Source organism: Cetorhinus maximus, chromosome 16 (genome assembly GCF_964194155.1).
Source record: "Cetorhinus maximus chromosome 16, sCetMax3.hap1.1, whole genome shotgun sequence".
Taxonomy (NCBI): domain Eukaryota; kingdom Metazoa; phylum Chordata; class Chondrichthyes; order Lamniformes; family Cetorhinidae; genus Cetorhinus; species Cetorhinus maximus.
The window spans coordinates 70112863-70140028 of NC_135894.1; the positions used below are offsets into that span (position 1 = coordinate 70112863).

Here is a 27166-nt window from a genome sequence, read left to right on the forward strand (position 1 = left end):
TAAGGCCATATTAATTTGGGGTCCATGGGTCGCAGGCAGGAAATAAGCTCGAGGGCCAGTGCAATATTGAGCAGCCTGGCAGGGGTGGAAGTTATGCTACAATTCTATAAAGTTCTGGTTAGACTGCATCTGGAGTACTGCACTTGGTTCTCGGTACTGCATTTCAAAGGATGTATTGTCCTTGGAGAGAGTACAGTGCAGATTCACCAAAGTAACACCAGGCCTAATAGACTTAAATTATGAGGGCAGGTTGCCTAGATTAGACTTCTGTTCCCTTGAGTATAAAATATTAAGTGCTGATCTAATTGAGGTGTTTGTGAGATTAAATGAGTCAATAGGGTTAATAGCAAGAAACTATTTCTGCTGGTGTGGGGAGTACAGAATAAGGGGGCATAACCTTCAAATTAGAAATAAGCCATTCAGGGTGTTGCCAAGTAGTGTATCTTCACACTAAAGGGAGAAGAAATCTGGAAAACTCTCCCCCAAAAAGCTGTGGAGGCTGGATCAATTGAAAATTTAAAAACTGGATAATTTTTGTCAGGTAAGGGATATGGAACAGAGGTGGGTAAATGGAGTTGAGATACAGATCAGCCATGATCTAACTGAATGGCCAAACAGGTTCGATGGGCTGAATGACCTCCTCCCGTTCCTATGTTCCTATGCCTTGAGGACTGGAAAATGATCAATTCTGTTCTTGGAAGAGTGGATCTGCTGAGTCAGCAGCTCAGGTTATTTTTGTCGAGTTCAGAGGAGCTCCTCTACACCTCCTGGCCCCACAAAAGTAAATAAATAAATATTTACCACTGGGTTTCTCTGTGGCTGGACAACAAGGTAATATTGTCCAGTTGTGCCTTTAAATTGCAATGTGGTTTATTGACAACATAGGATCCTAACTAGCTGTGTGCTCTTTCAGGTGGCCACCAGGCCTGCTTATTCTGAGGACCTCAAAAAAATTGCACAGCCACAACAGTGATATGGGAACTGGTCAGTAAATTCTGCCCAGTTTCTGCCAGGCTGGAGTCCTCAAAATCTCCCTCAATGTTTCTTTCTTCAAAGCTTTGTTAATCCATTTAGAAAGGTAGAATTAAGTTGTAAATTGTGCTTGTTGGTTTTGCCAAAGGGATATATTTATTCTTTCATTTTTTAGCAAGGTGTTTATTAAAAATCTTTTTTCTTTATGTAGTGCGGACACAAAACAGTACTGCTTTGTATTTCGCTGGATTATTCCGTATAGCTAATGCTGAATTTGTTCCTGAGTATCGAAGAAAGGACTCCCCTGAATTTCTCTCTATGGCAGCTAAAATTCAGCAAGTGGTAAGAAATCACTATAACACTATATGACTTATAATTTTGATAAAATATGGAAAGTATTGCATGATAACTCAACTACATAAGCTGTGAACAAGAAAATTGCATGTGGGTTATGTCACAGTTGGATTAACATGGAATATTTCCACGTATGACATAAGTATTGTGAAACTAGAGCGCTTTGATATTTGTCAATAGTTTTTATGGTTATTTGTTGTGAGATACTTGCTTGTCTGATCTGAACAGTTTAATGCAGAATGACAAGTGTTGGATCAAATCTCTGCTGATTCATTGTAGCCTTAATTTTGGTGGATTCAGTGCGTATCATTCAATGGTTCGCTAAACTAGTTGAATGGTATAAACCATGTCCCAAAAATAATTGTGCAGACAGTTCAGTCATTAACTGTGGAGATTATATGTGATGCTGGTTATATTTTAGAGAAAATTATATCATTGTGCAACAACTTTTGAAATACACTTTCAGTTTCCATCGAATTTAAAGTTGAATGTGAAGGTAGAGGGATAGTAAAATTAGATGTAAAATACGTCAGATCCTGAGAAAAATCCTGGATGACTAACCAAGCTGGATGGACTGAATGCCTTTTTTTTGTTTCTAATTCTTACAATGTGCTGTTTCTACTGCACATGAGTGGGCAACTAAGTTACTATGTGAGAGAGAAATAATAGGATTAATATATAAATAAACCATCCATTTTCAGTGGATGAGACTCAAGTTTAGCTACTAAACTACTTTATTATTCAGTAGAAACCATGGTATTGTGTTTCTAATTTCATTTACGGGCATGTAGTGAGAAAATGCAGGCAATAATTTTTATGATCTACAGGAAAAATCTCACTGTGACCTGAGAGTTTTCATTGGCCTAAAAAATGTTTTTACTCAAATTGTAGACTTGGTACTTGTGTTGGAGTTATTTCATGAAGTGTCAGAAAATGACATGGGTTTAGTCACAATTTTGGTGTTTACAAACATTTTATCTCATAAATATGTCGCTTAAAGTGTTGTTCTATTCATTGATTGGTTTTATTTCATCTGTTGCACTATGATTTTTGTGCTTTTCTCTTCCTTCAGATGAACAATGTTTATGAGAAATCACTTTTCTCCAAGTTATACAAGCAATCAACCATTTCTGACTTGAGGTATTGTGTTTCATGAGTGCATTCACTATAAAGATTGAAAGCTGAATTCTCGAATGCAGAATTTGTGTGAAGTTGCCTAAACAGTGCTTTCTAATAAAAATGAACAATGCCACAGAGAAGGACAGGCATTTGCTTGAAATTGGGGAGGTGATGGCTGGAACAGTCAAGTCAAAGTAACAGGAAAATAGCTTAATAAAACAATTATTGTATTTTTGTCACTTTTGAGTCTGATTAGTCTTAGCATTGACAGTGAATTTCTGAATTTTCTGAAAACACACTCCTGGTATTGAGAAGATCAAGGACAGTTTACAATCACCTGTTGGGCAATGGCAAAAGTATCTTTTGAGCCTTGGGAAAGCTCCAGGCTTGCCACACTGGAACAAGTTTTTCAGACCTTTTTATTCTTAGTAATCACTAACAATATTATGAGCCTTGTATTATTAAAGTTTCCTTGAGCTCCTCTTGGTTTACACCAGCTTAGGTAAAGAAAGTGGACAATGGAGTTAATATTATTTAGGGTTAATGGTATATTTTTACTGTTTTGTGCCTACATAACAGCAGGGATGGTATTTTAAAACTAACTTCCTTAGATACATTTCGGTGTGATAAATTGCCTTTTAACTTCTGAGCCTATGAACACACACTTGCAATCAAGTACAAGACCCAACCTTTGTCAGGGTATTGCCCTTTCACATCCATAATTGGATTTAAGCATAACCAAAACCATGAGGGCAGGTCACATGTCAATAACCTATCATGCAAACCATTAAATAAGCATAAAATGTCTGAAATTGGAAACTATAGGGATGAATTGAGTAAAAATCAAATCAATGAAATTCAAATCAGAATACAATGTACACACACAAGTATTTTTTATGATTATGCTTAAGAATGTTATTTCTTGTGTTTCTTATGCAGTAACAACAACAATGGCGGCATCCTTGTTCACTTCTGGATTGTCTTTGTAGTTCCAAATGTGAAGGCTGTATTTGTGTGTGAGGACTGTGTCAGCGCTATCTTAAAGGATTCCATTCAGACAAGCCTGGTAAACCGCACATCGGTTGGGTACCTCCTTGGACTTCCTGTGGACATGGACTCCATTGTTGTTAATGGTTATTTATTTTGGTATTTTATCTCTTGCAGCTATTGAAAATTGCTTTTTGTGCAATATATTACTGCATTACTAATTGGAATCTGATTCTGCTTGAGATTGACTGTAAAGATCAAAGGCTGATGAAATTTAGCACAGAGAAATGCAAAGTGATACATTTTGGTACAAAGAATGAGAAGAGACAATATAAACTAAAGCGTACAATTCTAATTGGGGCTACGTGAACAGAGAACCTGGGGATATATATACACAAATCGTTGAATGTGGTGGAAGGTTGAGAAAGTGGTTAAAAAGATATATGAGATTCTGGGCTTTATAAAATAGAGGCGGAGAGCACAAAACTGATGAACCTTTATAAAACAATGATTTGGCCTCTCCTGGAGCATTGTGCCCAGTTCAGGCACTGCACTTTAGGAATGATGTGAAAGCTTTAGAGAGGGTTCAGAAAAGATTTACAAGTATGCTTCCAGAGATGAGGAACTTCAATTCCGTGAATAGATTGGAGAAGTTGCGTTGTTCTTAGAAAAGAGAAGGTTGAGAGGATATTTCATAGTGGTGTTCAAAATCATGAGAGGCCTCAGTAGAGGACATAGGTTTAAAGTGACTGTCAAAAGAAGCAAAGGCAACATGATGAAAATCTTTTTTACACACTGAGTGGTTACGATCTGGACTGCACTGTCTAAGAGTATGGTGGAGGCAGTTTCAGCTGTGGTTTTCAAAAGGGATTAGATAAACACCTGAAGGGAAACGATTTGCAGAGCTACGGGAAAAGGACCAGGGAGTGGAATTAGCTAAATTGCTCTTGTAGAGAGACATGCATGGGCTTGACAGACAGAATGGCCTCCTTCTGTGCCATAACGGTTCCATGGGATTCTGTAATTAAAGTGTCTAGGCCAGAATTTTATGTCCCGTGGTTGGGTGCAAGCCCGACCCGAATGGGCGTGAAATTGTGCGAGATGATGTCGGGCGAGCGTCCCGATGTCATCGCACACTCGCGCAATATATCGCTCGGCGGGCACGTGCAGAAGTTGGAAGTGCGCCTGCCGACAATTAAGAGGGCAATTAAGCCCATTAATGGCCCAGTTGTCAGCGACTTTTCATGGCCCATCCGACCTTACGGTTGGTGGATGGGCCAATCGGCCAGACGGGCTTTACATTTTTGCTGAAACCTCATCCAATGGCAGGATGAAATCTCCATTAGGATTTAAAATAAAAATAAATATCTGGGGACTATTTTTTTTTAATGAGGCTTGCTTTCAGTCGCTTGATTGTGTTGCATGGACATTTTTTGCAGCATTTTTCGGCTTTCTTTTATTATCTGGGGGTCTGCAGCTCCTTGAGGCATCTATCTGCCTTCAGGGAGCTCAGTGGAAACTCTCACCAGCACCTGTGGTGACATCAGCGCCCGCCCTCTTCCTGCCCCCAGTGGCAGTGCTGAGCCTTTCTCCGGGCATGTTTGGGGTTGAGATCCAATCACAGGCAGAAGCATATTTCGCGTCCGCTTCCAGGCCCGCTGATCGCGCGCGCCTGACGACAGAAAAATTCAGGCCATGCTGATTACATAGAAATTGCAATACAGAAAGAAGAGATTCAGATCAACCAGCATCCTCCATAATATCATTAGTCACTCTGGGTGGAATTTTCCGAGCCCGTGTGATAGGTGGCGTGCGTGGAAAATATGGCAGGACACACTTCACAACGGCGTGAAGGCAGGTTGCAATCTTCTGCTCAGCCCGCCATTGGTCGGAAGGGAGCTAATTGTATACATTAGCATATAATTAAAAGGTTATCCCGCCAGGCTCTTGGAACCCCGCTGTATAGTCCGTCCATGTCGGCGGGAAAGCACGCCAACGTGTTTCACAACAGGGCGGTGGTGACATGCACTTGGTGGCTTTCACTTCGGGGGAACTGAGGTGAGTGAGCAGCAGTGTTCTCCACAGCTCACCTATTGTTTGCAGGCCTCAGGGGTGTTGGGGGGCGGGGGAAACCGATGCCTAGCACCGCAGGCGACTGCTGAGGGGTGGAGGGTGTCTGGGGGCAAGTGCTGGCCAGCCTCGGAGGCGACTGCTGATGGGGTGGGGGTTAAGTGCTGCCCTGGCACTGCATCCCGCGCACAGGCAATCGAGGTGGGGGGCAGGGTAAGCGAGGGAAATGGCCACGTGTTAGGGACACCTGTATAAACTGACCATCCCTCTGCAACTAAGACAGATCAGGCGCAGCCACAGTGATATGATTGAGGTCAGGCTCCTAGCCTGCCCGACTATGCGAGCATTGCCGAGGCACCTATTTCCCACAGGTGCAGGGTGTGATTGACTGCACTCATGTGGCGCTCAGGTCTCCATCGCTACACTCAGTGGACTTCATCAACCACAAGAGCTTCCACTCACTAAATGTGCAGCTAGTATGCGACCACCAGAAATGCATCCTGCAGGTATGCGCATGGTTTCCAGGCACAACGCCTACATCCTGAGTCACTCGCAGATCCCTGCAGTCTTCCAGGGTCCACAGTGGCTGTAGGGTTGGCTCCTTGGTGACCACGGCTACCCGCAGAGGCCGTGCCTGATGACACCCGTGCGGTGGCCTCAGACTGCAGCAGAGCGATGCTATAATGAGAATCATGCAGCAGCTCACAACTTGGTGGAGCAGACCATTGGGATGCTGAAGATGAGGTTCCGGTGCCTGGACCGGTCTGGTGGAGCCCTGTAATATAGTCTGCAGAGGGTGTCACGCATCGTTGTCGTCTGCTGCACCCTTTACAACCTGGCGCTGCAATGGGGTGAGGAGCTGGCTGAGGAGGAGATGGAGGAGCTGCACATCTCCTCTGATGAGGAAGATGCTGACGAGGATGAGGGTGAGAGGGTCCTCGGTGGTGACAACGACGGGCATGAGGCACTTGCACTGGCTAGATGAGGCAAGCACACTCGGGAGGCCCTAATAGCTGCCAGGTTTGTGGAGGATGATGATGACATGCAGTGAGGTGTCCCTGTAGATGCTCACATCGCAGTTGTGAATGTTTGACTCCAGTCTGGCTTATCGCAGTGCCAATACCCTCTGTGATAATACTCCTGTCATGGGCATGCAGTGGAGGCCCTAATAGTCACTTGATCGCAGGAGGATGATGACAACATGCAGTGAGGACACTCTATAGATCTTCACATAGTCTCTGAGAATGTCTGACTCCTGTCTGGCTGAGGGCAGCTCGCTTACACTCCATGATTAGACCAGTGGTCACAGATGCTGGTGTGATGGGGGCCAGCCCCACCTTAAAGGTGCTGAGAGAACACAGAGAGAATGAGAGAACTCTGTGGTGCCTGCCCACTACATTCTGGCAGCAATGACCAGTACTGCCGAGGTACAGGCATCAATAATGATTCCAGGGAGTGTGATGCTGGACCATCACTGTGGTCTGAAGGCTGCACAGAGCCCAGGGAAGAGGCCATTTTTATCTTGAGCAGAAAGGTTTTACATCTGAGTGACATGAACGTTGCTTATCAGAACAAGGAGCCACAGGCAGGGAGAGATTCTTAGGAGTTTATTCACAAAAGTGAACATTATGTCCAAGTGATTAACACCCGTGCCCAGGATGTGCAACTAATTCTCCTTATCCTGACGTCATACTGGGCCTTGAGGTGGCACTGGTGCGTGGTGAACTTCTGTCCGAGTGCACTCCTGTTCGGACAGAATTCCACATTGGCTCCAAGCCCCGAACCCTCCCTCGGGAGCCGGCGCCCAGCATCCTGAGCCACCTTGCGGAAATGCCCTCTGTGTCCTTTAGCACGGCGCGGAGGAGTTTCCTGTATGGGCTGCTGCTGCACACCCTTCACTCCCTTGCCCTCGCCCGCCGCCCGGCCATGCCCTGGAGTGCCTTGTTGCTGTCCAGCGGCGGAGGCCCCCATTGGGGGGCCCTCTACAGAGGTGTCCTCCCACTTTGCATCTGGGACCTGGGGTGGAGGGTGTTGCATGCAGCAGTTTCCTATAATCAGACTCCCAAGATACCTGCCCTTTTTGTGGTCTTGTGGAGTCCGTGGACCATGTCTATGTTAATTGTTGTAGGCTGCACCCCCTTTTCAGTTATTTAAAAAACCTTTTATTAATGTTTCGTTTGCACTTCAGCCCCATGCTCCTGATCTACAGGCACCCGGTGCGGAGGGAGGCTGGGAGGGAGGAGGACCTCCTTGTGAACCTGCACCTGGGCTTGGCCAAGTTATCCATTAATAGGTCCAGGCAGCGGGCAATCGAGGGGGTTGTCCAACCCGACTGTCTTCCCCTCTTCTGTGGCCATGATCGCGGCCGGGTGTCCCTGGAGAGGGAGCACGCGGTGTCTGCCGGCACTATTGAGGCCTTCTTGTGCCCAGTGGGCACGGCGGGGGCGGGGGTGCTTTATCGACCCCCTTAATCACATTTTGATTTGATGTTTGTAAGTTTCCTTTAAACTTTGTCTTTGGTTTTACAGCTACCCTAATTTAGGGGCTGTGTTTATTTTATCCATCATTTTGTTAATTTGGTTTATTTGGTTGGCTTCAAAAGAGCTAATTCTCCTTATCCCAACGTCATACTGGGCCTTAAGGTGACGCAAGTGCACGGTGAACTTCTGTCCGAGCGTTCCCCTGTTCGGAAGGAATTCCACATTGGCCCCAAACCCTGAACCATCCCTCGGGAGCCGGTGCCCCGCATCCTAAGCCACCTTGCGGAAATGCCCTCCGTGTCCTTTAGCACAGCGCGGAGGAGTTTCCTGTACGGGCTGCTGCTGCACACCCTTCACTTCCTTGCCCTCGCCTGCCGCCCGGACACGCCCTGGCGTGCCTTGTTGCCATCCAGTGGCGGAGGTCCCTGTTGGGGGGCCCTCTATGGAGGTGTCCTCCCACTTTCCATTGGGGACCTGGGGTGGAGGGTGTTGCACACAGCAGTCCCTTATAATTGTAGGATGTGTCAGTTCACAGACTCCCAAGATACCTGCCCCTTTTGTTGTCTCGAGGAGTCCGTGGACCATGTTTATATTAATTGTTGTAGGCTGCACTCCCTTTTCAGTTATTTAAAGAACCTCTTATTAATATTTTGTTTGCACTTCAGCCCCATGCTCCTGATCTACGGGCACCCCGTGCGGAGGGGGGCCGAGAGGGAGGAGGACCTGCTCCTGGGCCTGGCCAAGTTAGCCATTAACAGGTCCAGGCAGCGGGTGATCGAGGGTGTTGTCCGACCCGACTGTCTTCCCCTCTTCCACGGCTACATTTGTGGCTGGGTATCCCTGGAGAGGGAGCATGTGGTGTCTGGCGGCACCATCGAGGCCTTCCATGCACTATGGTGGATCACTGTGGGGACTGGAGTGTTTTATTGGCCCCGTTAATCACATTTTAGTTTAATGTTTGTAAGTTTCCTTTAAATTTTGTCTTTCGTTTTGCAGTTCCCTAATTTAGGGGCTGCGTTTATTTTATCCCTCATTTTGTTAATTTAATTTGATTGGTCGTCTCCCAAAAGAGTTAATTCTCCTTAACTTTCCTAACCCTGCCACTACGTCTTGGTGCTCCCCAGACAACAACAGTGGAGGTGGAGGCAGCCTGCTGACTGTGACATCCTGTCTGTGATGACTTTGGCGAGCGTCCTCTGGAGGGCTGAAACTTGGAGGGCCCCGGCCTGCTTTCAGGGTCCTGCTGTGTGGCAGTGGCACCCTCCTTGGCCTGTGGAGCTGGATTTGAGGAGGTCACAGGAAGAGGGGAGTTAGATGGGCCGGACACTCCCGGAGTCACCTGGGTGGATGGCCCTGGAGCGTGCACCTGCTGATCACCTTCCCTTTGGTGCCCGAGGGCCCCTGGCTGACTCTGTGAGTGGAAGGTGTAGCTGGAGTGAGATTGAGCTGCCCAGCTCCCCTCTTGCGTACACACTGTTGGAGGCCAATGACGGCATCAGCGATGGAGTTAAGCCCGCGCAGCAGTGCAGGAGTGACATCCTGGATCAAGGTCTCCATGGCAGCCGCCATCCTGTCAGTGTTGACCTCGGTGTGTTGGCATGCCGGTGCTATCACCCCAGCTTGAAGACAGACGGACTCCTCCATTGTGCCTTGCAATCTGAGGAGTGCAATGGGCATCCCTTCTTGATGTTCCTGAGGTTGCCTTTGTAGCTCCAGCAACTGTGCCATGACCGAGTCAAGAGGCTCGATATCTGACTCGGACTCAGCAACGTTCTGGCGTCCAGCAGTCCTCCGAGTGCTGGGGACCTGGGAAGTTCCTGCCTCTGCCTGCTGTGGACCAGAAAATGTGATGTGCTCACCAGATTATGGTCTCGAGGCTGCTCTAAAGCTAGGTCCCACTGAGGTGTGTGTCTCTGCGCTGGTGGAGGGTGTGGGTGAGCGCTGTGACGGGACTTCAGGGAAGATGCCTTCAGGTTCCTCTTCGGAGGTTTCTTCAGGGCTTGCTTGGAGGACCTGGCACATGAACTCTGTCTGCTGCTTCCCAGATGTGCCTGTGAAAGCAAGGGGAGATAATTAGGGCATGGCAGTGGCCTGTGAAACAGGACACATCATGATTATCTGATGGATGTTGCACCGCTGCTTCCTCACTTGGTAGAGCAGCGCTGACCTCACTGTCAGCACAGGACCAGTCCCGGTCATCGCCGGCCAGCTGGATGGCTCTGTTTTCAAATTCTGTCAGAACTTTGAATTCCGGCACCCGTCCACCTGTCTGCGACCTTTCCCTCCTGCCAGTTTGTCCTGCATGGATAGGGATGGCGAGAATGCATCAGGATGCCTGCCGGGCCAGATGTTAAGTGTGGGTGACCTGTGTGGGTGGTGAGTGGTCCCATGGACGGGATGAGGACAATGATAGTGAATGTAAAAGAGTAACTGGTGTTGTCCCTTGCACTGGCAGCGAGTGATGGCCCTGTGGATGTGTGATGGGCTTGTGAGTGTGTGACTTGGGAGTGATGTAAAGAGTGATTTACCCTGGTGGAATGGGGGAGATCATTCACCCTTTTGCGGCACTGGGTGGCTGTTCATTGCCACAGAAGGCCGTGGAGGCCAGGTCATTGAGTGTATTTAAGACTGAGATAGATAGGTTCTTGATTGGTAAGGGGATCAAAGGTTACGGGGAGATGGCGGGAGAATGGGGGTGAGAAACTTATCAGCCATGATTGAATGGTGGAGCAGACTCAATGGGCCGAATGGCCTAATTTCTGCTCCTATGTCTTATGGTCTTATGGTATAACGGTCGTCTCTTCTGAAGGGCGTTGGTGCTGACCACTGCTGCTACCGCCTCCCAAGCCGGGTTGGTGACATTGCTGCCCATCCTGCGACCAGGGTGGGAGGTGGAGCACATCCTGATGGGCCTCCACGGCATCCAGCAGTCACTCGAGGGAACCAATGTTGAAGTGAGGGGCTGCAGTCTCCCAGGCAGCGGTGGTGAGCTGGTGGCGATGAGCGCTTTGCTGGTAGCTGCTTTTTAAAGATGGCGGCCAGCGTGATGCAATAGAGGGGTGATGGCGTATGGGCGAATGAGAGCCCGCCCGCCATGGAAACGCCGTATTTCGCGGGAGTGAATATATAATGAGGCGGGTTCAGGAAGATACGGCGTGAAAATCCGTCATTTTCCTCGGCGGGTAGGACTCCATTTTACCCGCCCACTACCGCACTTAGTGCAATTCTGGGAAAATTCAGCTGTCTGTTCCCATATCCCTTCGGAATTCTAAGTTTCAAGTTACCTGAGTAATCTATTCTAACAAAATAACCCCGCTTTTTCAAGTCTTTCTTTGGTTTTCTCTTTTGTCATACCAGGTAGCACTCCTGTGAATCTGTACTGTACTGCCTCTTTTTCTCAACATCTTTCCTGTGGTCTTTCCTAAGGATTTATATAGATTCACCACTACATCTTATCTTTTATATTCAATATCTTGCCATAAGACCCACAATTCTATTAGCTTTACTTATGGGTTTAACCACTTGTTATGCTGAGCTTATTGTCCTGTAAATGTGAATCGCCGAATCCCTTTGCTCTTCCATATTGCCCAGCCTTCCCCCTGTCAAAGTACAATTATTAATTTTTTTAAAGAAAATGTACCACCTCACATTTACTGGCATTGCATTCTATCCAACTCGTTTCAGGCTATTCCATGACCTTATCAATACCATCTTCAGCTATCTTTGGTCCTCAGAATTATTTACTATGCCTCTTATATAAGTATCATTTTCAAATTTGGACACCACTCCCTCCAGCCCTAGGGATACACAGAGAACCAAAGTGGTCATAGACTGGAACTCTGTGGAATACTACTATCTATTTCCAACAACCCTGAAAAACTAAATCCTACTCTCTACTTCCTGCCTTCTAACCAGTTTTCATCAATTTGCTTTTCCTAATTCCATACCCCTTCATATCCCTAATTGCTTTCTGAAAGTCCAGTTACATAATATCCACTGCATTTCATACATCTACAGTATCTGTCACCTCCTCAAGGAACACTTATCAGGTTTGTCCAGCTTCAGATTTTGTCCATAAGTGACTTTGCTTGTGAATCAATTGTCAAGATTTATTAGTTAATGTTTGTAATTGAGCCAATTCCTGAAAATAATTAACATTTTTTAAAGAAATATATTTACCTTGTATCATAGTAGAAATAAGTGCTTAATGAAGAATATATGAAGAATGCTTAAAAATTCTTAGGTCTTGCAATGATGCTCTAGGTTTCTAGTGTACAAACATTTGACATGTTTTTCTGAAATTCTTCCCTCCCTTGTTTTAGTGAAGCTGTTAAAATTAAACACGTCCATTTAGAAGGAACTTCACACCAACTTATTAAGTATTCATAATGCTAGAGTCTTATGGCATAATTTCAGGACCATTGTTTTTAATGGACTCTCTAGAAAAATAGTTTGCTAATTGCTTAACAATGATAGACCCTGAAAATTGTGTGTGTGTGTGTGTGTGTGTGTACCTGCACCTGTGCATGTTGTATATGTATATAGGTGAAAGGTTTAAAATCTTAACAGTATAAACTAATCTACTATCTACATTATACTAAACTACATGCCCTGAAATATAAAATAATTTTTATACTTTTACTTTTGTAATTGATAGCTGGCCTCCGTTCAGATTACATTGCTACAGCAATGACAGGTGAGAGTTTTAATTTAATATGATTTTGTGTAAGTTGTCCTAATCTAAATACATATAAAGGATAATTTAAAGAAAGGAAGCACATTTATCAAGCAACTTTCACATCCTCAAGGCCTCCAGGGATGGATATTGGCAAGAATACCGGGAAAATTCCTCTTATCTCCTTTGAAGATAGCGATGGGCTCATTTATGCCTGCCCGAGGCAACAGAATCCTGATGTGCGTGTTTGGGTCCTGGTGGGTAGGCACAGGATAGCTTCCGTGCAGATTTACATGACTGGGACCTCTCTTTAGGTCTACCCCTCCTTAGATACAGGGATCCTATTGGGAAACACCAGGGGCGGAATTTTCTGGTCCCACCAGTGGTAGCTTTCGTGGCAGGCGGGAGTGGAAAATTTAGAGAGGCCAAAAGTCGGAATACCGCTGGCGGGAAAATAAGTTGGAAATTTCCCCTCACCATTTTCACGGAGGGTTGAGTGTGGGTCGGATGTCAAGCTGAACCATGACGGGAACCCCATTTGCATGCATTACCATGTCATGACTACTCATTCAAAATGCAATTTGCTGGAATCATGTTCCCCCTCCTAATTACGTGCCACACCAACGGGAAATTAAATTGGACTCATTTACGACCGGATATAAGTGGCGTGCAGCTTTCCACCCTCACTTCGCTCGTGACTTTTGGGTGAGTGCAACATTTGGAACAGCGCTGCTCCGGGTCCTCAGTGATGCCAGTGTTAGTACACACTGGTGAGGGTGTATGCTTATGCTGCTCATGGTGGGTGCTACGGGTGTTGAGCTGGGCTGCTCATGGTGGGTGCTGTGGGTGTTGAGCTGGGCTGCTCATGGTGGGAGCTGTGGGTGTTGAGCTGGGCTGCTCGGGGTGGGTGCTGTGGGTGTTGAGCTGGGCTGCTCATGGTGGGTGCTGTGGGTGTTGAGCTGGGCTGCTCATGGTGGGTGCTGTGGGTGTTGAGCTGGGCTGCTCGGGGTGGGTGCTGCGGGTGTTGAGCTGGGCTGCTCATGGTGGATGCTGTGGGTGTTGAGCTGGGCTGCTCATGGTGGGTGCTGTGGGTGTTGAGCTGGGCTGCTCATGGTGGGTGCTGTGGGTGTTGAGCTGGGCTGCTCATGGTGGGTGCTGTGGGTGTTAACCTGGGCTGCTCATGGTGGGTGCTGCGGGTGTTGAGCTGGGCTGCTCATGGTGGGTGCTGTGGGTGTTGAGCTGGGCTGCTCAAGTGGGTGCTGGGCTATGCTGGGACAATAACATTGTGTGCAGCGGGCCTCAGGCAAGGCTGCACTCTAAAATAGAGACCAGCATGGCGACTGGGGTAGGGTGGAGGGGTAAATGGTTGACGGAGACATGAGGATAAAGGGGATATGGTGGTGTTTGCGGGGAGGGGCAGACTGGGAAGATTGGGGGTGGGGAAACTGGAGCCCGACACTGAACATTGGAATGTGGACACAGAAGTGGGATGAATGGGATTCAGATTGCATGAATGCGAGGGGATGCACGCAGACTGTGGAGAAAGAAAGGTAGGGGGCCAATGTGGCATGAGAGGGAAGGCTTGCACATAGACTCATGAGTGGTGTTAGGGGCAAGTCTTGCACAAGATGGTCGGGCTGCACAGAGACTCGTGGAGGGGAAACGGTCTTGTGGCCAATCCTAAAGGAACCGGACAGCTGGGTGAAATACAGTCCTAGTCCCTGGACTGCAGCAGAGAGGTCTGATTGAGAGATTAAAGGCTGTCCTGGGGCTCTGTGGACCACTTAGCCAAGGTGAGAGATTAAAGCACTCCAGGGGCTTCGCAGGCCATGCCAAAGGACTATGCATGGCATGCACACCCTCTTCCTGCCCCAGGGACAGGCAAGGCCTGTGTGCTCAATAGGGTCCAGGCACAGCTTGGTGTGTAAGATGTGGTCATAGTCTCACAGTTGTTGGTGATGGGGGTGCCTGGCTTGGTACTGGGCTGCAGATGGGATGGTCATGGTCAGGGGAGGCATCTGCAGCCTGAAAATGGGAAAATGTAATAAAGGTGGGGTACTCGAAACTCTCTTGGGGCGGGGGGTTGGGAGGATGGTCACCTCTGTATTTCACCGTGCACACAGCCTCCAGATGGGGAGGGGTGAGGTGCACATGGAGCATGGGGACATCAACAGTGCTGGGTTCAGTGGGGAGGGCTGGAATGCCCTCCACAATGACAATGGGATCAAGGGTTACTGGGGGAGGCTGGAGAATCACCAGAGGGAGTTCTACCTGAACATCGTGAGCTTCCAGGAAGATCCTGAGGCTCCAGGAAGATTGGGGGGACCTGGGCACTGACAGAGGGAGGGTCTAATCTGGCCTTGAAGCAGGGATGCAGCACCACCACCTTGAGACCTCAAAGTTATGATGCAGTTTAAAATTGAACCGGGAAAAGAATTTGCAAGGGAGGGGCTGAGGCAGTGTTGGAGAAGCCCATGGCTGGATTTGGGGGCCCTATCAGGACACCCTTAAATTGCTTAGAGTAACAACGTTGAAATGAACTCTGAGCTGATATAAGTCTGGAAGAGTGTTTTGAGAAGTTGCAATTGGAGCCACTGACGTTTGGAGCACTTTAACTCGAGAGTGCAGGAGCCACTGAGGCCACAATTAAATAGATCAATTTGAGCATTAACAGAGAGAAATGTGAGAATGGAAGATGCAACCACCCATTATGGGAACACAGCTGCTGGATATCTGCAAGATGATCAATGAAAGCCTGTAAGGTGCTTTCTTCACTTGGCATGGCTAATGGGCCAAAGGGCATCCAGTCATTCCAAAAGTGCAGGTTAGGCATAATCAGTATACCAGATCAGACATAGCAAGAGTGCCTTAAGTAAGGTTGAACATATCATGGATGCATTAAAGCCTCTTCCAACCTCTTGAGCTGCCTAGTTTAAATTTCAAACAGTGCTTGGCAGTTAACTGTGAGTCACTATCACTGGTGTATTCTCCATGGCAATGCCACTGGCCAACCAATCAGCACTCTCTTCACATACAGCATAAATTGTTGATTTCCCCTTATATTGGTATTCTTGCAAGTGTCCTGATGAGTGCAAGATGATAAGCTTAGACATATCTCTTTCTTTAGCAATACTCAAGTTCTGTACCACCAAACGACTATTTACAAAATGGGGCTGTTGACTTTTGTGCATGGGGCCAGCTTCTAAACTCTCCCTATCACCCACCAAGTTCTTCCCATCCTCCTCCATACTCACTGCCTCCTAATTTCCATGCCTCCTGTCACTATTCAGCCTCCCGCTGTTATCCTTGAGCTTATCATTATTGATGTAGATATTCCTGTTCTCCTTCTGAACCCTTTAATGTTGATGTCCCCGTGCCATTTGTTGACCCCACCCCTCCTCTTCTCGAGGCCACATGCACCTTTACTGTTTGGGACCCATCCCCCGAAGGGTTCATTCAATACACCCCCATGACTTTACAGCTACCATCTTACAGGATCCAGATGCCTCCCCTGAATGTTACTGTGCCCTCTGTCTCAAAGAACCATGACTCAAACTCCCAGGACCTAATGCCTTGGGTGAATGACCACGCCCTGCACACCATACTGTGCATGACCATCACTGCCCTCACCCAATTCAGAGACCAAGACATGCTTGCCATGCAGACCCCTCTAACATTGCCTGCACAGCCCCAAGACAGTATGTTCAATATGCCCCTGTCAACGTGGTCTCAGCCCCAAGACAGTCTCTTCAATATGCCCCCAGCAGCGTGGCCTCAGCCCCAGGACAGTGCCTGACCCTTCTTTGCACAGTCTTATAACTCTTGCCCCAGGACAGTCGTTCATTATCCATTATGTTTCTTGACCACCCCTAATCCCACCTCTGTCTCACCCCTCCCCTCTTGTGTTTCCCCTGCCCCAGTCCTGCCTCTGTATTCCCCCTCCCTTCTTGCATTTCCCCACCCCCCCTCCCAGTCCTGCCTCTATCTCAACCCTCCTTGCTGGTGCTGCCTCCTGTGCCCAGACTTGGTGCAGCCTTCCATGCCCAGCCTTGGCTCAACTTGTGCTACAGGCACCTGCTATTTCACAGTCTTAAGGGAAGATGCAAGCAACATCTACTGACCTCCAAGTCGTGGATGAACTGAAGCTCGCCAGGTGCACACCACTTATATACAGTTGTGAAATACACAGTTTTAATTATCTGCTGGCAGGGCACTTAATTTGGAGAGGGAACATAATTCCAACGAGTTGGCCTTTTAATGAGCATTCATGAAATGTAAATGAATGCAAATGTGGCTCCCGACATAGATCAGTGGGAGCCTCGGACCTGCCTTTAACAACCATCAAAGTCAGGAGAACAAATTCCACACTAATTTCCCAATGGCGAGAAATTGACTTTTTCCGTCATGCCAAATTTAGCATCCCCACCTGGCACGATTCCCGCTGTTGGCAGGAGCAGAAAATTCCGTCATTATCTTTTCTGTTTTTAATTTCTGTCTTTAATCTGCACTGGAGGGGGTGCAGAGGAGATTCACCAGGATGTTGCCTGGGATGAAACATTTAAGTTATGAAGAGAGGTTGGAGGGGTTGTTTTTGTTGGAGCAGAGAAGACTGAGGGGCGACCTGATTGAGGTGTACAAGATTATGAGGGGCATGGACAGGGTGGATAGGGAGCAGCTGTTGCCTTTAGTTGAAGAGTCAGTCATGAGGGGACACAAGTTCAAGGCGAGGGGCAGGAGGTTCAGGGGGGATGTGAGGAAAAACTTTTTTACCCAGAGGGTGGTGACGGTCTGGAATGCGCTGCCTGGGAGGGTGGTGGAGGCGGGTTGCCTCACATCCTTTAAAAAGTACCTGGATGAGCACTTGGCATGGCATAACATTCAAGGCTATGGGCCAAGTGCTGGTAAATGGGATTAGGTAGGTAGGTCAGGTGTTTCTCACGTGCCGGTGCAGACTCGATGGGCCGAAGGGCCTCTTCTGCACTGTGTGATTCTGATTCCATGAATTCATTTCCCATGAGAAGAAAGTACACATATATTTATTTACTCTGAGCTCATCACACAGTTTGCCCATCTATCCTTGAGTACATTGAGCTAGTTGACAAATTTGTTGAGAAAAAAGTGCAATTTGGAATCAGGCTGATTGAGAATGCGGGTGCCTGGTGTACAGCTGGGACCAGGGGGCAACAAGGATTTGATAAATATGGTGATAGGCCTTGTAATGTTGGGGCCTTGCCTTTTGTGGAGCTCTCATAAGGGGTTGTTACTTTGCAGCTCCACTCTGACTTTCTTATGAGAAGTTTGGGGGCAGAGTGAGTGGGGAATGGTGATCTGAATTTGCCTAGCTATATGGACATCCAGAAACGAGTTCCGGATTGCTTGTTAAATTCCAAATTCCAGGTGGCATATGCCCAGCACATATAGGACTCAATTGTTTGATCTGAGGAGAATTGTGCTCCCTCAAAGCAAGTGACATACTATTATGCAGTTGACGGTGGCAATTGTGCAAGCCTGCAAGTTTCAAGGGGCTGGGTTGGGTCGTTCATTAATGTCTGGACCTGAAGGGATTGTGAGTTCTGCCATACTTGCAGCCTTGTGGATTACTACCCACAGAAGCTGTGTGAGGTAAAGAGCTAGAATATACTCAACTAGAATATATTCAGCTAGAATATACTAGTGTATCGTTTTGGCTACAGCTTTTATAGGATTCATCCTGAAGAAGGAATGGTGTTGAACACGTCCGCTGATATATTTGTTATGAAACATGTAGCAAATGCATCTGGAAATTCTCAATTGTGTTCAACTGGAGGAAGGTTTATGGACCTTGAAGGATTTTAAGGAGGTTCAGGTACATGAGGTAACATTATGTGGGAAATTAAAATAGCTGAAAATTGTCTCTTAATTCATTGGAAAGCCATTTGTATTTGAAACATTTCCAACAGATGCAGCAGAACAGATAGAAGAAACAGAAGGGGCTGGAATAGAGATTTTTAGAATATAAATTTTCATGCAAGTTTAGAGAGTGACAAAGCATCTAAGTGCCAGCTACATTGGCAAATCAAGTTAGTTCATGATGGGTGTGATATTGAAATGACTCAAATACAGTACATCATTCTTGAATTGGTTGAAAGGATGTGTCGTCTAAAAAATACGTGTAGGGAAAGATTGGGAAATGAACATACAATGTTAAACCAGCTATAATAATATTTTGCTTTTTCCAGGTTCTAAATATGTTATGGATAAATCTGCCGAGCAGATTGGTATTCTCGTTCCTCTAAACTTCTTTGCTGCCTCTGGACGAGTAAGCTGCCATTTCAAGCTTACTTCACCACCGGGACATGTCATTCGCCTCTCTCTCAGTTCTCTGCAGATTGAACCTGACAGTTGTGTCACAGACTCGCTCAATATTTATGACTCTCTCATGCCTATCAGGAGTAGGAATTTGTACCGGTATGTATTCTAATTGTAGCGCTTCAAGCATTTTTGGATAACTTAGTCTCTTCATTGATCAATTCCACATTTCTGTTGAATTTACATTATAATGTATAGTAAATCGTTGGGCATAATGAGTAAGGATTATCTTTCACCTTGCATGTCCTGAGGATAAATTAAGTATTTGAATAATCTTGTAATGCTGTATCTCAACATTACATGTAAGTTATTTAAAGAAAAAAAGCATCTTACATGCAATTGTATTATAATCTGCAAACTCCTATAAAAATACAAGCCTAAAAATTACTGTTGCGGATTAGCGGATGAATGCTTAATATATCTGGATGACATTATTTTGTCCCCTATTAATCTAGCTGTTTTTATTTGTTTAATACATGTTGGTTGACTCTTAAATGCGCTCTGAAATGGACTAGCAAGTTTCTCAGTTAAGGGCAATTAGGGATAGGCAATAAATGTCAGCCTGACCAGTGACACCTGCATCCTGTGAATGAATAAAGAATACATATCTGCTAAACTAGCAGACAAAGGAACATCTTATGAATATATCAACCATTCATATCACTGTCACTAAGCTTCACAAAAGCTTAGAAATATGTTGGAAACAAAAGATAAAGAAAAAGTGGACCAGACCATTGTTTGTGGAGGTTTTGAAATAAAATAATGACAAAAGCTAAGAATATGGATTACAAACCCAGGAAAAGAACCAGACTTTAAAGGAGAATGGAAGTGAAGGGCGAAATGGGAAATTTGAGGAAGGCTCTATTTTATTTGAATCCAACTTAATTTATACTGCCACTGATGTACACTTAGCCTGACTATTTGCAGTCTCCATAAGGGGAAATTCTATGTGTTAATAGATTTTTCCCTTTTTATTCATTGGTCCAAATATTTCGATCTCCGGATCGTCGGAGACTGGGCGTACAACCGAAGATGTGCGTCTGGACCCCTGTGGAAGCCCTGATATGTGGACCTATGTGGGAGTTTCCCGGGCAGTTTAAACTTCCGATGGGCAATATCCCTGCTCCCCGGGACCCTCTGCCAATGTCTTCGACTTTGAGACTTGGGACAAATTTGCAGTACTTACCTGGATAGTTACCCAGGAAATTTTAGACAGATTAAAACCTGGCCTAACACGTGGCAAGTCCCCACCCCAGACCACCTGACTACCCCTAGCCCCACCCTGGATCCACCACCAAGATCTGACCTGACTACCCAACTAACCTCCGACTGGATCTGACTATCCCCTGACCAGACCCAACTACCCTTCTGACCAGACCCAACTACCCCACACCCCACCCCACCCCACCAACCGGACCCAACTACAGCCCTAAATGGACCCAACTACACCGCTCCCCACCCTCCGCCCCACTGACCAGACCCAACTACTCCCCTGACCGGACCCAACTACCCACCGACCAGACTCAAATACCCTCAACCAGATCTGACTTGACCTCCCTTTGAACTCCCTGACCAGACTGACTACCTCCCCCCCAACCACATGACTACCCCTCCTATCCAATCCATCCATCACTAACTACCCTCCCCAGCCAGACCCGATTACCCATCTACCCACCTTACCCACCTACCCATCTACCCACCTCACCAACCTCATCCACCTCACACAGCTACCCACCTCACCCACTCACCCACCTCTCCTCACTTACCCACATATCCACCCACTCACTCACACCCACATACCCATTCACCCACTCACCCCATTCACTCACTCACCCATCTACCCACTCACCCATTCACTCATCCATTCACTAACATTCATTACCAAAATATGGCAGCTCATGCTGTAAGAAAGGGCCTCTAACTCTCCTCCGCTCTGGTGGAGTTCTCCGGAGGCGCTATGATGCGCACATTTTTTTAATGTGATATTCCAGGAATACCCTGGAAGTAATGCGCAACAGAGTCTGCTCATGAGAATCTTGGTGCGTAGAGGCAAAGTGCCCAGAATTGCCGCTGTTCAGAAGATTCATAAAATGTCCTTTTAGTGCTGCTTTTACTGGTCATCCTTTGCAGAACAGTGCCAACCTTGATCTAGGGATGCCTCTGCATTCACCATGTGGGCACCATTTTAAGAAAGGGCATCTAGGGTAGCTCACTCATAGGAAGTCAAATGTTTGTCATTTTTCAGCCATCCTCCAGTTCCAGTCCTTTTGATTTGTGTGTGATTTTGCGCTGCAAGCAGAGAAGTATCATAAATTAATGAAGTGCATTCAGTGACAGACATGTTCCCAATCCACAGCCTATCCAATGTAACACAAAGTGACTGTGCATCAAGCAACTGAGTTATATTTAAGTGATTTCCTGTTTGAAGCTTTTATAAGGTGTCAGGGTTTCAATTGTAACTTATGTGTAACTTTAAGGGTTGCAACAGCAAGAGATAATGTTCTTCCCTTCCTTCTTTGAGTTCTCAGCAGGAGACCCAATCCAGGCCAGGAACACGACAAGCAGATTGAATTATAGCTACCCCCACAAGAATTGATGGGAGGGTAATGTGCACTGTCCTTAGGGACCAGGTCAACTGTGTAGCGTTAAGGCAGAAGTGGTGCTGATCTGGGAAAATCTACTCATTTAAGTAACCGCCTATCACCTGTTTGTAGGAAAATTTAACTCTGAAATATTAGTTATCATTACTTTTAGTTCAAATTTCAGGACTATCAGGCTAGTCCATACTAGAAACAATAACTCAGGACAAAGATAATAGTCACATGGACAAATACGGGCTCATTAAGAAAAGCCAGCGTGGATTTCTTAAGGGAAAATCATGTTAACTAACTCGCTAGAGTTTTTAGAGGGTTGATGAGGGTACTGCCGCTGATGTGACGTACATGGACTTCTAAAAGGCATTTGATACAGTGCCGCACAACAGACTTGTGAGCCAAGTTATAGCTCATGGAATAAAAGAGATGGTAGCAACATGGTTACAGAATTGGCTGAGTGGCAGGAAACAGAGGGCAGTGGTTAATGGATGACTTTCGGGCTAGAGGAGGTTTTTTGTGGAGTTCCCCTTGGGTAAGTGTTGGGACCCTTGCTTTTCCTGATATATATTAATGACCTAGACCTTGGTGTATAGGGCAAAATTTCAAAGTCTGCAGATGGTACAAAACTCTGAAGCATTGTGAACAGTGAGGGGGTTAGTGTAGAACTTCAAAGGGACATAGACAAGTTGGTGGAATAGATGGATAGGTGGCAGATGAAGTTCAAAGCAGAGAAATGTGAAGCGATTAATTTTGGTAGAAAGAACATGGAGAGACAATTTAAAATAGCTGGCACAACTCTAAAGGGGGTGCAGGAGCAGACGGACCTGGGTGTATATGTGCATAAGTCATTGAAGGTGGCAGGACAGGTTGAGAGTGCGGTTAATAAAGCACATAGTATCCTAGGTTTTATTAATAGGGGCATAGGGTTAAATAACAAGGAGGTTATGTTGAACTTGTATAAGTTACTAGTTTGGCCTCAGCCCGTTCAGTTCTGGGCACCGTACTTTAGGAATTTGTGAAGCTATTGGAGAGAGAGTGCAGAAAAGATTCATGAGAATGGTTCCTGGGACAAGGAACTTCAGATATGAAGATAGATTGGAGAAGTTAGAACTCCTTAGAGAAAAGAAGGCTGAGAGGAGATTTGATACAGATATTCAAAATCCTGAGGGATCTGGACCAGTGGATAGGGATAAACTGTTCCCGCTCATGAAAGGATCAAGAAGGAGAGGGCACAGGTTTAAAATAATTAGTAAAAGAAGTAATAGTGATATGAGGAAAAACTTTTACGCAGTGAGTGGTTAGGGTCTGGAATGCTCTCTCTGAGAGTGTGGTGGAGGCAGGTTCAACTGAAGCATTCAAATGGGAATTAGACTGTTATCTGAAAAAGAAGAGTGTGCAGGGTTATGAGGAGAAGGCGGGAGAATAGAAGTAGGTGAGTTGCCCGTTTGGAGAACAGGTGCAGACACGATGAGCTGAATGGCCTCCTTCTGCACTGTAACAATTCTGGTGATTTAGATCTGTGATATTTACCTTTTAGGAACAGAATAAGTCAAGAGAGCTTGCTATAGATGTAGCTCATATTTGTTTACAGCATGTTACTTGAAAGCCAGCAAAATAATTTAATGCCTATAAAACCGAAACCCCTTTGTGAACATAGTAACATCATAATTTTTGGGAATGAGAAGACTATTGGTCTATGTAGCTTACCCTTCCATCAACAACAACAGCAACAACTTGAATTTATATAGCTCCTTTAAGATAGTGCTCCTTTGAAGTACTTTGGGATGTTTTCCTATCAACAAAATTTAACACCAAGCCATATAATGAGATATTATTCTTATCATTCTCTTAACTGCAGCCCTTGTCATTGAATTTTTTTTTCTCTACTTCCTCCCATAAAGTCTGCACCACCCACCTGTCCAGATGGTGTCCTGCATTGCCAAAAGCAGGGTCACTCTCCTTCTGCCCACTTTCTAAACAGCAATTCCACTGCTGTGTCTGTGAACTGGGTAACCGATGGCCGTCACTGCTCTATTATTTTAGCAATAAGATTTACAGGCTTAGTTAATGTTTCTGTTTCACAAGAGATCTGTGCCCTTCAAAAAGCAGCTGCAGCCTCCTACAAGCTGTCGTTACACCAGATATTCCGTCTCCCATTCAGCAAGCTCCCAACAGGAATCCTAATCCAGAGAAAGAGATTTCTGATGCTTAAGTAGGTCTAACATTGGAAGATCTGATGGGGCCAGCTATGCACTGTCATGTGGATGCAACAACCTATAGCAATTTCTATATTGCTATGAATGCAGAAAGATGTCCCAGGAAATTTGCAATGTAAATGATTAGCGAGCAGCTTTCAGGAGAAAGTTAAGAGAAGTGACTGAAGGCTTTATCAAAAAGATGGAATTTTGGGAGGCTTTTAAAATGAGAGGTGTAGAGATTCAAGGAAGGGGGCTTCAGAAAGTATGGCCGGGGCAGGTGAAGGCTTTATCACCAGTGATGGTGTAGATAGGGAATGTGAAGATGGCCAAAGTCAGGATACTGGAAGATATTGAGGGGAAGTAAGCAGAAATGAGGTTGCCAAGATTGGGTGGGGCAAGCTCATGAAGAGGTTTGTCGATGATATGAGGTTTTTAAATTCATTATTTTGGGCACGGGGTGGAGGGGGGTGGGGGGGGATGTGGATGTGGAATGTAGTTTAATGAATATTAAAGATGATTAGTGAGTGAGACACGAGGCGGAATTTTACAGCCCCATTGTGGATGGGGCAGGGCTGGAAAATGCAGCGAGCTATTCAAAACTTCATTTACTTTGGCGGGACTGGAAGATCCCGCTGGCAGGAGGACCTGTAAAATTCCACCCATAGTGTAAGCCAGGTTGTGGGTGGCTGAGTTGTTAACGATTTGGAGTTTATGGATAGGGGAGGTTGGAAGGCCAGTGAGGAGTATGTTTGAAAAATAATACAATGAAAGCATTTGGCCAGAATTGGGATGAAGTAGAAGGAGAGGTGGGTGATATTGCGAAAATGGAAGTAAATGGTATTGGTGATGAATACTACTTATACAATCACAACAATAGGAAACTACACTTCTGATTTTGACTTTTGGCTTCTTCATAGTAGCACAGATCTTTGATCAACACTACCGGGAATGATGCAACGTAGATACCAAAATTCCATTTCAGTTCTGTAGCCCTGTGAAAGATGTTCAAAATCCATATGCAGGAAACACATTTTGCACAACAGATTTTAGCTTGCAATTGAAGTACAGAAGTATGAAACCAATTTATTTCTTGTATATTGTTTTACATTACAATCATAGATAATGGAAGTCCTCTCATCTGATAGGGATTTCTAAAATAAGAGCTATGACCAATGCAGCGGTATCTTACTCAAATAATTAATAAATTGAAATTTATTTCTGTCATTTATGTCTGTTAATTTCAGAGTCTGCGAACCCTTTGCTTCTTTCCCAGTTTCCTTTGTATCCACTGGCAATGGCATGTTTCTGTCATTCAAATCCCTCCGAGTGCATGGAATAAAAGAAATAAATGGCTACTTTGAAGCAATTCCTAAAGAAAGTAAGCTTTGCCACATGTCTGCATTGTAGCTCTGATTACATTTTATTGAGCTCTGAAAGCTATTAATTGGTGTCCTCTTTGTCCAGTTCATAGTAATAGTAAAATTAACCATAATTTAACACTAAAATGATAACTTCATTCATGGTGCTTTTCCAGTGAGGTCCATGTAATCATTCCTAGTTTTCTAATACTGAAGGCCATCTTGCTGCCAAATTTGTTTTTCCTATGGGGTTGCCAGCGCAGTTAGTTATTTATACAAACAAGGTTGTGACAGTCCTGTCAAGTAAACTGATTATTAATGCACTAGCCCTGTTTTACCTAATTTGACCTATACAGCTTATTATATTCATTGTATTCCTATTTAACACAAAGTTGACATTTGTGCAAGTTTGTCCGATGTTGTTTGCTGATACATGTACAGATACTTTTAAAAATATTTTTTAAAAATGCAATTTACAGTAGGAGCGGTAGAAGAGGGAAAGAAACAGAGAAGTAGAGGGCAGGGACACAGGAATTCATGTTTATTAATAATGGGCTTTTATCTATTCCTGAAAAGTGTGCCTGGTTTAAATCAGTGCAAAATCAGCTCTGAAAGTCTGGGTAGCCAATTGGAGCAAACAAAGTAAAAGTTAAAAGTTCTATCGTTTGTCAGAAGGGTGCAATGGGAAATTGAAATGTGAAACTGGTGACTTAAGGGTAGATCGTCTAAAATTCTCTGTAAGTTACATTATTTAGTCAAGAGAAAAATACTTCATGCAAATTCAAATATCTTGAAGTTGACATCAGATTTGATCGCACAGTGCTTGTTTTTGGTCACTAAAACAGTTCCCACTGTGAGATTGGGTTGCCATGAGACAACTGATGCCACTGCACACTGGTCACATGTAATTCTGTTTTGCCCAATGAGTTTTCCTGCTATTTCATCATTTATTCCAGGACTAATTTGGGAGAGGATGACAGGGGAAAACCGGGTCTATGAACACAAAATCCTGCTTATCCATTTGAATACTGGTCTTACATGGACTAGGTTTACACATAGCATCTATAGAAGAATTCTCAGACATATCAGAATACATGTACCAGTTGGTTTGCTTATCCTTCCACTGTCTGTGGTACTAATGGCTTCCAGGGAGAGTGAATGCAATTTAGTAAGTACATCGGTTATAGAACTGCTTTGTCTTGCCACAGGCCCTGTGCTATTTCTTTCCAAACAGGCACTTACTGGACAACCTCAGGCCTCACACATTTGATCAAGTCCCCAGTAGAGTGAAAATTCTGTTCCTCAGAATTGCTGACCAATCAGAAGCTGGCAGCTCTCCAGTACTGATAGTGCCTCTGGGAGTGGTGGCTGCCGCCAGAAATACAGAGGCCTTCACTGGGTGAATGAGGGACCTCCCTGGTATGCCGCTGGCAAAAGGGGGTGGTTTCTGTGAGCATGGGAGACCCGTGCAAATCCAATTAAACTCCTGAGCCACCATTAAATCCTGGAGAGCTCAAGGATAATTGGTTTTACAAAACGAGCCTTCCTGTTGCCAGCAGTTGGGTTTCCTGCAATGCGCCTTTCTCACCCCTCATTAAATGCGGGACACCTTTCCCACCCAGTCCTCTCGCCACCCCTCCCCTCCATCTTGCCCACTCCATTAAATTCCGCCCAGTGTCTCTTCCAAATTAATCTATTTTTCTCTCCAATCATGTCAAAACCTGTTTAGTTTGACACCCATCAGTTTCTTTTGCTGTCAGTTTGGCTGATTAGCAGCACTTTCTGATTCAGAAGCTGTGAATTCAAGCCCAACTTCAGAAGTGGCGTAAGGCAATGGGCAATGAGGGCCAGTGAGAACCCTGCTTTGCCTTTTTTAAGGAAGGCCCGACAAATTAAGTGCCACTTAGGCACTTAACTAGAAAGTGGCAGGCCTTCCCCGGGATCAAGAGCCTAAGGGCAGAGCAGCCAGCCAATCAGAGGCCAGTATCTCTATTAGATAGCAATGCCACGG

The 27166-nt window shown here is 45.5% G+C and overlaps 2 protein-coding genes across 2 annotated transcripts in view; both read left to right on the forward strand.

Annotated features, from left to right (window-relative positions):
* Positions 1–1232: 1232 nt before the first annotated feature.
* LOC144691877 (transmembrane protease serine 7-like) lies at positions 1233–3616 on the forward strand. The gene is made up of 3 exons (XM_078560453.1): positions 1233–1314; positions 2399–2466; positions 3385–3616. Exons 1-3 carry the CDS (start codon positions 1291–1293, stop codon positions 3614–3616), a joined length of 324 nt encoding a protein of 107 aa, XP_078416579.1. The 5' UTR covers positions 1233–1290.
* A 14703-nt stretch (positions 3617–18319) lies between these two features.
* Positions 18320–27166, forward strand: part of tmprss7 (transmembrane serine protease 7) — a 60104-nt gene continuing 51257 nt past the window's right edge. Inside the window, exons 1-2 of the mRNA XM_078560016.1 lie at positions 18320–19104; positions 25042–25175. Of these exons, the coding sequence (XP_078416142.1) occupies positions 18890–19104; positions 25042–25175 (349 nt within the window). The 5' untranslated portion in view covers positions 18320–18889. The remainder of the gene's footprint in view (positions 19105–25041; positions 25176–27166) is intronic.